This window comes from Chelonoidis abingdonii, chromosome 19 (assembly GCF_003597395.2).
Source record: "Chelonoidis abingdonii isolate Lonesome George chromosome 19, CheloAbing_2.0, whole genome shotgun sequence".
NCBI lineage: Eukaryota > Metazoa > Chordata > Testudines > Testudinidae > Chelonoidis > Chelonoidis abingdonii.
In genome coordinates, this window is record NC_133787.1 from 872,137 (window position 1) to 883,665 (window position 11,529).

At 54.1% G+C, this 11,529-nt stretch overlaps 1 protein-coding gene across 1 annotated transcript in view; it reads right to left on the bottom strand.

The window, feature by feature from the left end:
- ZNRF1 (zinc and ring finger 1) overlaps positions 1-11,529 on the bottom strand; it is a gene marked incomplete at its 5' end in the record, with an annotated part of 102,701 nt that overhangs the window by 11,307 nt on the left and 79,865 nt on the right. The window contains one exon of the mRNA XM_032778513.2: positions 6,658-6,753. Coding sequence (XP_032634404.1) covers positions 6,658-6,753 — 96 coding nt within the window. The remainder of the gene's footprint in view (positions 1-6,657; positions 6,754-11,529) is intronic.

The window sequence follows — 11,529 nt, forward strand, 5'->3', positions numbered from 1 at the left end:
ACATTCAAGTGGAAGAGGACCTGGCTGAAGAGTTAAAAATATTGATGCCCAGGTAAATAAGCAAGTTGATTGCAATAGCTCCTCTGGGAAACAGTGCCCATAGAATGCCCTCCAATTCCTAGCGTGCCACACAACCTCACCCAGCATGGCACAGCAGCTGCCTCTGGGGTGGAGCACAGCCTAACAGTGCACAGCCATATCAGTTCATTCCTGGACAGAAAGTGAGGACTACTAACTGAAACTGCAGGGGGTTTCCAGCTGGAGTGTGGCTAGGGTAACTGGGCAATGCTGATTGGAAAGGCGGTACCTCCTGCAGTACCGAGCCCCTAAAAACATGATCTGGTGCTGGGTCACTCAACTCCCGCTTCCTGCTTGTTCACCAGCCCCACTTCACTGAAGGTCTCCTTGTGAGTACAGAACAGGACTGACACTTGTGAGAGCCCCCAAAATCCCAGCCCAGGGTTGCAGCCATTCCTCCAGCACCCACCACACTCTAAACTGCTTCAACACCGTTACGGTGGCAGCTGAACAAACCCAACAGCGCTGCAGTGAGAACCTCCCCCAAGGAGAGGAGTTCAAACACACCTGAACTGTGTGTGGGCAACACCATGCCAACAAGCTACAGGAGCAGAAAGATCATAGCTGAGAAGCAGGCAAATTACTCGGACACAAGTATGGCCAGATCCATTTCCCCAGTCCTCTTACCACCTTGGTTTCCAGGCAGCTCATTCCACACCATTCTGTGCACTCCAGGATTCTCTGCACTACATTATTTTGCCTTGAGTTTCCCACCATGGCGGCAGCAGGGTAGAAAGATTTAAATCAAAGCAATTTAAATCACCAATTTTAATCATGATTTAAAGCAGCAAGCAGGAAACCTGGGCTAAAATCATTAATTTTAATTGTTTTACATTTTTACTTTTAAATTATTTTTCTAAGGAAAGGTTGAGTCACATTCACTGGTGACCACTGAAACACGGATCTGCAGCCAGATATATGCTTTACACTGCTTTTGAGGTTCCTTTTTGCTAACCCAGAGGGTAGCACTAGCTCTGCACATATTTAGTTACTCGTGGGGGAATTCTGTGTGATTGCATGCATGTATGCATAATTTATGAGCCTTGAATATTTTTATTTTTTTGCGCAGGAAAAGAGCTTGTCAAAATGTTGCTGCAGTTCTGCCTCTTGCCCACCAGATGGTGCTGTGGCAACAGACCACAGCAGCAGCTCCCAGCCAGCTAGTGAAGAGAAAGAGCCTGCCTTCTTCACACCCGGTCAGGAGACATGGGCTATGGGGAGACAGTGTGGGGCTGCTGGGGGATCGTAAGGGCTAGTGGGCGAGGAGAGACTGGGGCAGGGGCTGAATGGGAGTGGGAGGCACAGGGCCACAAGAGGGAGGGAGGTGCAGGGCCATATAGTGATGGGGAGGGGTGCAGAGCCACATAGGGAAAGGGGAGTGGCTGGGTGGGGGCACAGACACGTATGGGGACAGGGGAAAGGGTACAGAGCCACATAGGAACAGGGGGAGGGGGTGTCTGAATGGGGATGGAGGGACACATGAGGACAAGGGCAGATGTACCTGAAGGAGTGAGGCTAGGGGTCAGCCAGCTCCCTAACAATCCCTTCCTGCCCCCCTCAAAACACCTGTTCCATACTTTTCCCACCCATACACAACAATCCTCCAAGTTCACAACCAGGCTCCCTCCCAGCAATTCCTTCCCTCTCCCTCAGCTCCTCCATTACCCGACACCCCAAGCCTTTGCCCTGCAGCTGAGGGGTGCAGGAAATACAGTTTGGTGATGGAGTTTGAATTACTTATTAATCAGAGTTCTGTACTATTATGCCGAGTATGGAATCTACTTGTCAAAAAAACCTTTCCCAAATGTTTTCTGTTGTCTGTATTGTTATAGACATACTTGCTGACAGGTACTTTGAAATAAATAATTGAAACTGGTGTGATTATATTGTGCTATTTTGACAAAATATTCAGAGTTTTGCAGAAATTTAAAATACTGTGCACAGAATTCCCCCAGGAGTAATGACATTTATTTAAGCAACTTACATAACTTATTCTACAATTTATTTATTCCATTTCCTAATTTTTACATTTAGTGTGTCAGAAAATGTTGAATGATGCGTTTCCTATTCACTAGATTAATTTTTCAATTTGCGATCGGGACAGAAATTCAAAGTTAAAAATGCACAAAACCAGCATTTTAAGGTTCTGGTGGTGTTTTATTAACACACAACTATGGCCACCTTAAAAATGCTGGCTACATAAGAAAGATTTTTTGGAAAAAGTTTATCAAAATATGTCTTACATTTAAAACTAACTGATCTACAAACAAAGGCAGGATAATCTGTAGTTAAGGAATTGTACTGATTGTTTCTGGTCACCAGGTCCTTCAAGATTTTAGAACTAGCAGAACTCATCCTCAGGTTTTATTCATGGACTGGAAGAGGAAAACAAACCTTCCTGCTTTTTCAACTGCCAATTGTTTTTTTCCCATTTTGAATGAACTCGCCCTTGAACTGACCAGATCGAATAAAGTGAAACGAGGAACATATTCCTGCTGCACTTGCAGAAGAGGCTATTGCTGTCAAAAGCTGGCTTAGCACTTCAGCAAACTCTGGTTCCAGGTCCTTTGCTGATGATTTCCAGCAGGTCAGGGGGTTGACTGCTGCCAAGTTTTAAAGCAAACCACGTATCGCTTAATATTAAATTTAAATGATAATAGATGCAGGCCTTGTTGTAGGTTATCAATTTCAAATTTTAAAAGTTTGATTTGGATAAAACAATGGGATCTTTATCCCGCTGGGCTGGCAGCAGTGGGAGGGGCCAGTGCAGACAGCTGTTTACATTTCCCTGCCTGTAGTAGCTCTCCACACACCACAGCAGTGATTAAAGCGCCCAGCCCCTTGCTCGTACCCAAGCTCTCCACATGGGAGCTCTGCTCCAGGGCCTCATCACTGGCTCCCCTCTCAGTGCCCATGCTCCAGCTTATAACCATGCCCGCTCCCCCTGAGCCAGCTGGCACAAAGGAGGCAGCCTCCCTCAGAAAACCTGCTGCCATGGGTCAGCCCGGCTCATCACAGGACAAGGCGGGGCTGGAATCCCTACCTGCCGCTGCCACAAGGACCCAGACTGGAGAGCGACTGTGCTGCACGGGAGCTGCTGTTAACAGACTCCTTGCCTCTGCAGCAGGCCCTGATCTCGTCTGGATACATGCCACACTGGCAGGTGAGGGTGCTCTAACACCAGTCTCCGGAAGCGTGCAGGCCGCACTGCTGGGTCACCTGCCAGGGCCCTGCTTGCCTGGAAAGTCCATCCCCCACACCAGACTCAGGGCCCTACTGAGTGCCAGCCATGGGGGAGGGTGTCCCTGGACAGGAGCCCCTTCCTGACACCCTGACCAGCAGCACAGCTTTGCCAAGGGACAGGAGCCCCACTATCACCACTGCACAGTGAGGCGCAGTGCCCAGTGCATGGGCATGCAGACCATGGCAGAGCAGGGTAGGAACGGACGTACCCACGGTGGTACGCAGACACCGGAACAGAACCAGGTCTGACTCAGCTCACTGGGCCATGGGGGAGCAGCACGAGCCAAGCAGCAGAGTTCGTATCCTCACCTCCTGTTAAGGGGCACACGCCGGAGAGCCTATTGCTCAGCTGGACAGAATGTGCTGTGAAGAAGGGGGATGCTCCAGGGCCTGCGTGGCAGGCAGACCTGGAAGGGCTGGGCATGCATGGAGGCAGCACACAGGAAGAGCCCAGGATGCCAGCAGTTGAGATAAAGAAAGGAAGTGACTGAGGTCAGCATGAGGGAGAGGACACCCAGCCAGGGCCAGACAGCTGCTCTGGCAGTGTCAAAAACCCAGTACCCTAAGCAGACTGCCAGCAGGGTGAAGGACAAGGAGGGCAGGGACATGCTGAAACCAGAGCGCCTGTCTCAGGTCGGGAGCCATGTGGAATGCAGGAGCTGTGCGGGATCCAGAAGTGGGAGTAGCAAAGGGCAGCATGGCACCCAGGGCACCAGCCGACCTCAGGGGAACACCACCAGATCACAGCCTCGCCCCGTCCCCACCCATAGACTGACAGCAGCTCCTAATGCTCAGCGCCGCACCCAGCACCCCCGCCCCAGGTGCAGGAGTGGCTCTAGGCATTTTGCCGCCCCAAGCACAGCAGGCAGGCTGCCTTCGGCGGCTTGCCTGCGGGAGGTCCACCGAAGCCGTGGGGCCAGCGGACCCTCTGCAGGCAAGCCACCAAAGGCTGCCTGCCTGCCGCCCTCGCGGCAACCGGCAGAGCACCCCCAGTGGCTTGCCGCCCCAAGCACATGGTTGGCATGCTGGGGCCTGGAGCCGCCCCTGCCCGGGTGAGAGGCCAAAGGTGCAGCTGGAAAGAAACGGAGGGCTGCAGGACTAACAGCAGGAAGTGGCGGAGCACTGACAGAGCTGCTCCCAGCTCCTCATTCGTATAGTGATTTACTGTAGGCCTGTAGTGATTGATGTGCCACTTCCTGCAGCCCACCTGTAAGACTATCAGGGGGACATGAACATTAAACACATTTCCATTGGTCCCTCAACCCATCTGCCGAGCCCCAAGCTCAGCACACTGCGGCTACCTGGCTAGCTGACATCACAAACACTTAGCCCAGTGCGGGGAGCACAGAACAGCCCGGGGACTCCAAAATCACAGGGCAAACACACCCCCATGAACGTGGTCTCAGTAGGGAAGCAAAGGAGGATACGGGGGCTGCAGGGTCACAGCCTGAAGCTGTGAAGTCTGTGTGACTGAGCTGGGAGCTGAAACAGTTTTTTGCACTGAAAAAGCATCAGCTTCTCAGATCCCCTTGAACACGTATTAACATCATTCCCCCACTGCCCAGCCTCTGGAGAGAGATGGCTTGGAGGCCGATCGCACCAGAGGCTGCAGCACAAATGCTAAGCTGTGCCCATCTGCAGGACTCTCCCCTCTGTCATCTGTGCCCAGCCCCTCCATGCTCCAGACTTTGCTCCACCTGCCACAGCTGCTCACTGCCCCTGTTCACCTGCTGCACTGGAGAATCTGCGCAGACAGCTCTCTGCTGCTAACCCCTCTGCACACTGGGATGGGTGGGACCAGACAATTTGCATTCAGTGCATTCTGCCCACCCCGATCCAGGGGCAGGTTTGTCCTTTGGTCCCCGGCCCACTAGTATTCTTGTGCCTACCATTCGCGCAGATGCCAAGAGCACATGACTAACCCCCTCCAGACACAGCCGGAGCGCTTCCTATGGCTGGGATGACAGAAGGGGAGATAGGGGCTCCATGTGGACTGAAGGACCAGCAGCACAAAGGAGAAGGGGTCCCCACGCAGAGCTGCCTGGCCAAGGGCATGAGAATGAGGCAACTGGAGAAGGGGGGTTGGGGTGGGAGAACAAGTCCTTTGAGTACAACCTACAGGACCATGGAACGAGATGGGAGAGCCCCCATCCAGGGGGCAGGCTAGGCTGCATGAGCACTTCCTGTGGCAGAGCTGCCCACTTGGGGATTATGAGGATGGGCCCTTCCCAATAACAGACATGCAGGAATTGCTCTGGCCCGTGGGACAGAATCAGGGGCTTGGGGCAAGTGCTTAGCGCTCACAGCCTGGGAGCAGGCCAGGCCCAGACTGCCCTCATGGGCACTGCACAGACCAAACCCACATGCCACTCACATGGCATGGCACCAGGTCCTCCCTGCAGGTGGGAAGTGGGTCACCTGGACCACACGGCATCTTGATTGGCCTAACTTGCTTACCCAGCCAGTTCCAATCCCCAGTGTTCAATTCCTCACTGACCAAATCATTGGGAGAAACAAAGAGACCCCAGAGCGCCCTTTGGGTACCCACACTCGACAAATGCTTTGGGAGAAAAGCACATGGCCTGCCCTCCCCAGATGCTACACTTCAGGGTTCTGCTCCCAGCACAGCCTACATCTAGGGCTGCCCGTCTTCTTCCCCGACACTCCTCCACCCCACTCCCACCTGGCAAGGCAAAGCTCTGCACAGTGCAAGACAGTAGGGTTGATCCTCAGCCCCAAGCCCCACACGTGAGACCCAGCTGGCTGCCCCTCCCTCCCCCGCACCCCACTGAGGCAGCCTTGGGAAGAGCCAAGTGGGGCTGGATGGGGGCTGTGTGGTGAAGGGTGTTACAACCCCCAAGGGGGTGGGAGAAAGGCCTGGGCACACAGGACTGACAGCCAGTTTGTCATCCTCAGCTGAAGAACTCAAGTGCGGCAGGAAGTCCCTGAGCTGGAAGCAAAGCAGGGGGAAGTCAGGCCCATGGGGCCAAGGGCACAGCCAAGACAGGGGCAGCTCCTGTATCCAGAGGGTGGAAAGAAGCAAGAGCCCTGGGTAAGCCGGGGTGGGGCTAACTCAGAGCCCAGGAAAGCGTTCGTCTGGGCATGCTCCCCCTTAGCAAGGCAACTCAGGCTGACCCCTCCAAGCCCGACAGCTGAGCCCTCTCACCCCACAGCAGCAAGGTGAGCCAGTGGTCTCTCCTGGAGAGACGCAGCACGTCTCACTACAATGAGGCTTTTCTTCGTGGCCTCGGTTGAGCTGCCTAGCGAACCCTCTGGCGTTTACTGGCCCTCCCTCAGGCTCGCGAGCCAGCCGCTGCAGGCAAAGGGAGCCCTTACCGTTGTAGGAGAGGCGGGGCTTGCTCAGACACATGATAAAGTGCATTTCCATCTCGTCGGAAGCCACAGATTTGGAGCAAATGGGGCACTTGAAACCTGGAAAGAAGCAGAGGGAACCACGATTAGACAACCTGCACCCCAACCCCACATATGGGAGCTAGGCCGCAGGCTTGCTGCTGCCAGACGGCAGATCCTGGCATGCAGTAACCGGCCTGCTCCGAGCAGACAGCCAACACTGCTCAGGTGTTAGCGAAGGCCCCTGCCAGGGCTGGTGGGGTGTCAGACCTCCTCCCACTGCACTTCACACACAAGATCCCCTAATTCCTCAAATACACTTCCAGGGATCCTCTACCCCACATCCCAAGACCCCTTCCATAACCACAGAACTGAGGTGCTTGGGAGACGCCAGTGACATTTCCCTACCTTGCTGGGGGAAAGGCGCAGATCAAGGACCAAGGCTCCTTGCTTTGGATCATAAAGCTGCACCCTCTCCTTCATTTAGGAACCTCCCTGGATTATGCCAGTTTGGATGGATGCTGTCCAAAGCTCACCCCCAACAAGCAGAGAATGCAACATGGCCTCAAATCTCTCCTGGCTTTCCTAACCATGGCTCAGGAAGAGATCACAACTTTGGATTCCTTGATACGGACCCAAAGGAAGGGAACTAAGGCGTAATATGTTTACCCAGAGAGTAATTAGCCACTGGAACAATTTAGCAAGGGTCGAGGTGGATTCGCCATCAGTGGCAATCTTTAAAATCAAGACTGGCTGTTTCTGGAAGATCTGCTCTAGGAATTACAATGGGGCGGGTCTCTGACCTGTGCTGTGCAGGAGGTCAGACTGCATGATCACCACGGTCCCTCCTGGCCATGGGGTCGATGAATTTCACCACTACCCTCTTTAGTGACAAACTGTAGCACGCTCCCACGGGCCATGCTTCCGACATACCAGTCACCCTCCCCTCCTATACCCTCACCTTCCTGATCTCTCCCCCATGTCCAGACTGAAGCCATCTCCACAGATATCCCAGCTAGGAGAATTTCTCTCCCACTAAGTGGCATCAGCCATTGTTTAATAACTCAGGTGTTCCCATGCACTGAGAGCTAACCCCAGCAAACAGAAACAGGAAGTCTCTGTGGGAGGGGGAGGAGAGAGAGATCTGTGACCCCACTTTGATGGGAAAGCCTGTCCAATACCAGCCCCTCTGGGCCATTTCTCCTTCAGTAGTAGTAGCTCTGCAGCTGGCCTGAGAGCTGATGAGGGTCCCGTTGCTGGGTAGGCCTCAACACAAACCCAAAGGGCTGAGGAACTGGCTGGCTTAGAGAGTTGATATGATGCTGCCCTGCCAGTCCATCCTAGGTCAGCAGCGATGGAGGAGTCTTTGAAGGGTTGTTCAGGGCCTGTGAGTTTCAGTCCACTCCTAGCACAACAGGAGTCCAAAGGCCATTTTTGCTTCAGAGGGGCTCAGCAGGGGGTGTGGGGACAGTAACTCCCTCCCTCCCTCCGCCAGTTGGTCCCATCGCCCAAGGCTGTAGCCTTGTCAAGCAGCCCAGCATCAGAGACTCTACTAAACCCCACACCAAGTGAAACCAGTGGCTTGCAAAGCTTTGCAAGTTCCTAACACCTGCTGCTCGGAACAAGCATGTTCATACGCCATGCTGTGAGTTACCATTTCGGCTCTGAGCTTGCCCTCATGTAACAGGTGAGCCGTAGACTCCCTGGGGCAAAGTTTCTAGAGGCTGAGTTCTTGCAGACATCTGCATGACACCTCCCCTTGGGAACTTTCCTGGGAAACCACAGAACTTTCAAAGTTCACTCTTGTCTGACCCATTGTTTCAAACAGTCTTTTGAAGCTCAGAATGCTTCCCAGAGTTTACATTAGTCATGGCTGCCCCCTAGGGACGTTACACAGTCTCACTACAATACATAACTATTCGCATTTTGAACATACTGAACTCCTAAAATACTTAAACCTAATTCTTTTAAGGTTTGTCCAGGAAATTGCCATCTGTCACAATTTACCTGCTTGCAGTGTTGCTGCATTGGTCCCAGGATATAAAAGAGACAAGGTGGGTGAGGTAATATCTTTTACTGGGACAACTTCTGTTGGTAAAGAGACAAACTTGAGTGCCCTGGAGCTCTCCTTCTAGTTTGAGGCCTTGGCTACACTTGCAGGTCTGCAGCGCTGTGAGTTACAGCTGTCTATGAACAGCTGTGTAGGGAAAGCGCTGCAGCGTGGCCACGCTGCCAGCTGCCAGCGCTGCAGTGTGGCCACATTTGCAGCATTTGCAGCGCTGTTGGGAGTGGTGCATTATGGGCAGCTATCCCAGCGTTCCAGTGGCTGCAACGTGCTTTTCAAAACAGGGGGCTGGGATGGAGTGTGACAGGGAGCGTGGGGGAGACAGCCAGCGAGTGTATTTTTGGAGCCGACCGTGTCAGCTCCCATGCCTTGCAATTTCTAAGGACTGGACGATTACGCACCTACCTCAATCATTTAACAGTTTCGGCCTTCGCCGCACGCTCTCTTATTCAGCTATCAATGGCCTTCAGACCAGATAAGCAGCTGCCTCCAAAATCGCTCTGCCTCTCACCTGCCGCGTTGTTCTCTCCTCAAGCCAACCATTAGCTGTGGACATTTCCAAAGAACCCCCTGCCTGCCTCTGCTGGCGCACACGAGCTGTGTTTGTTTTTTAGATAAGCGCTCCGGAGCCCAGAGTTCCAACAACTATGCAATGGCTGAACGATTCTGGTACTCCGTATCGAGGCCAATTACAGCGCTTTTGGTGGCCACACTTGCGGAGCAGCGCTGCATCACCAGTGCTGCAATCCTTATACCCCAGGCAGAGCAGGAGTACAGCCAGCGCTGCAGCCAGGGAAATACAGCGCTGTATGTGCCTTGCAAATGTGGACGGTGAGTAAGTTGCAGTGCTGTAAACGCACCATCAGCGCTGCAACTCTCCAATACAGCCAAGCCCTGAGGAAGATACTCAGAATGTCACAGATAAATACAAGGCAGACTCATTTGCAAGAGACTATTCCAAATGAAGTGAGCTATTAACACCTCTGCAAGATAAAGGAGTTACTGGGTTACAGGTCATTGTAATGAGAGATAAAACCACCATGATTTTTGGTACCCAGCAGAATTATGAATTTCAGCTCTCAGGTCTTGGCTACACTGGCGGCTTTACAGCGCTGCAACTTTCTCGCTTAGGGGTGTGAAAACACACACCCCTGAGTGCAGCAAGTTACAGTGCTGCAAAGCGCCAGTGTGAGCGTGGCTCCCAGCGCTGCAAGCTAATGCCCACAGGGAGGTGGCGTACCTGCAGCGCTGGGAGAGCTCTCTCCCAGCGCTGGCACCGCAACCACACTCTCACTTCAAAGTGCTGCTGCGGGAGACCTCCCGCGGCAGCGCTGTATGGCTGCAAGTGTGGCCATACCCTCAGGTTCAGCTTCTGAAGGTGTTGGGAAGGTTTCCTTTGAGGAGGAGGACTGAAGTCAGATATGGAGCAATCGTTCTGTGGTGTTTCTGTCTTATTTTTCTGCGTGACTTAATTTGAGCACACAGTGATTGTCCGATTTCCCCACATAGTTGATGCACTGGGTGAGGTACACCATGTGTTGTGATAGGCATACATAGGACCCCTGGATCCTGACACGCGTGTTGTGGGCAGGGTCGGCTCTAGGTTTTTTGCAGCCCCAAGCAAAAAAAAATTTTGGCTGCCCCCTCCAGCCCTGAGCTCCCCCTCCCCGCCCACCAGTGCCCCCTCCACACCCCCTGCCACCCCAGCACTGGGCTTCCCTCCCGAAACGTGGGATCTGCTACCAGCACACGACAGCCGAGCCCTGGCCCAGCTGCGACTCTGTCCCCATGCAGGTGGAGCTGCTGGGCGGTGCGGAGCAGGAGTACTTCCAGGTGCCGGTGCGGCTGCGGGGCGGCACGGAGAACAGGGCCCCCTCCCTGGGCTTCATGGTGCTGCTGGTGGCCGAGGTGGATCAGTTCATGCTCACTGTCCTCACCCTGACATGCTGGCGGCCGAGGACCTGGACAGCCCCCGGACCTACTGCTCTTCAGCCTCACGGTGCCGTGGCCCAGCCCTGGCAGGCGGGAAGGCAAGAATCTCCGGCTGCGGGGCTACCTGCACAGCACCGACGAGCCCAGCCGGCTGCTCACCTCCTCACACACTCGGGGAGCCCCTCTCACCGCCGCCGCCGCCAGGGCTGGGCTCCAGGGGACCCTGCTTCTCTCCCTCCCCAGCTCCTCTCACACACTGGGCAGGGCCACCCAGAGGATTGAGGGGGCCTGGGGCAAAGCAATTTCGGGAGCCCTTTCCATAAAAAAAAGTTGCCATACTATAGTAACACGTATTTGGAAATGTAAAAAATAACCAGTGAAATACATTCAAAAATTAATTTGTAATAATTTGAAAATATACTAAATACCTTATTTAAAAACGTTAAATGCTTTACTGGTATGTATACGTTTGCAGTTACATAACGGGCTGCTGCTGGGTGATTGTGATGGTTGGTACCAATGGGCTGTCGCGGCCTGGAGGTGGTGCTGCTGTTGCCCAGGGCTGGGCGAGGAGCTGGGCTCTGGGCTGCGGAGTGCCCAGCTCACAGGGGCTGGGCTCAAGGCTGTGGGGAGACGGGGTCAAGGGGTGTCCAGCTCAAAGGGGCTGAGCTCGGAGCTGGGGCTCAGGGCTGTGGTGAGGATGGGGCCAGGGAGTGTCCGGCTCAGAGGGGCTGGTCTCAGAGCTGGGGGTCAGGGCTGGGCGTGTGGGTGGGGTTGGGAGGTGCCCGGCTCAGAGGGGCTGGGCTCGGAGCTGGGGGTCTTGGGTCAGGGGGGTGCCCGGCTCAGAGGGGCTGGTCTCA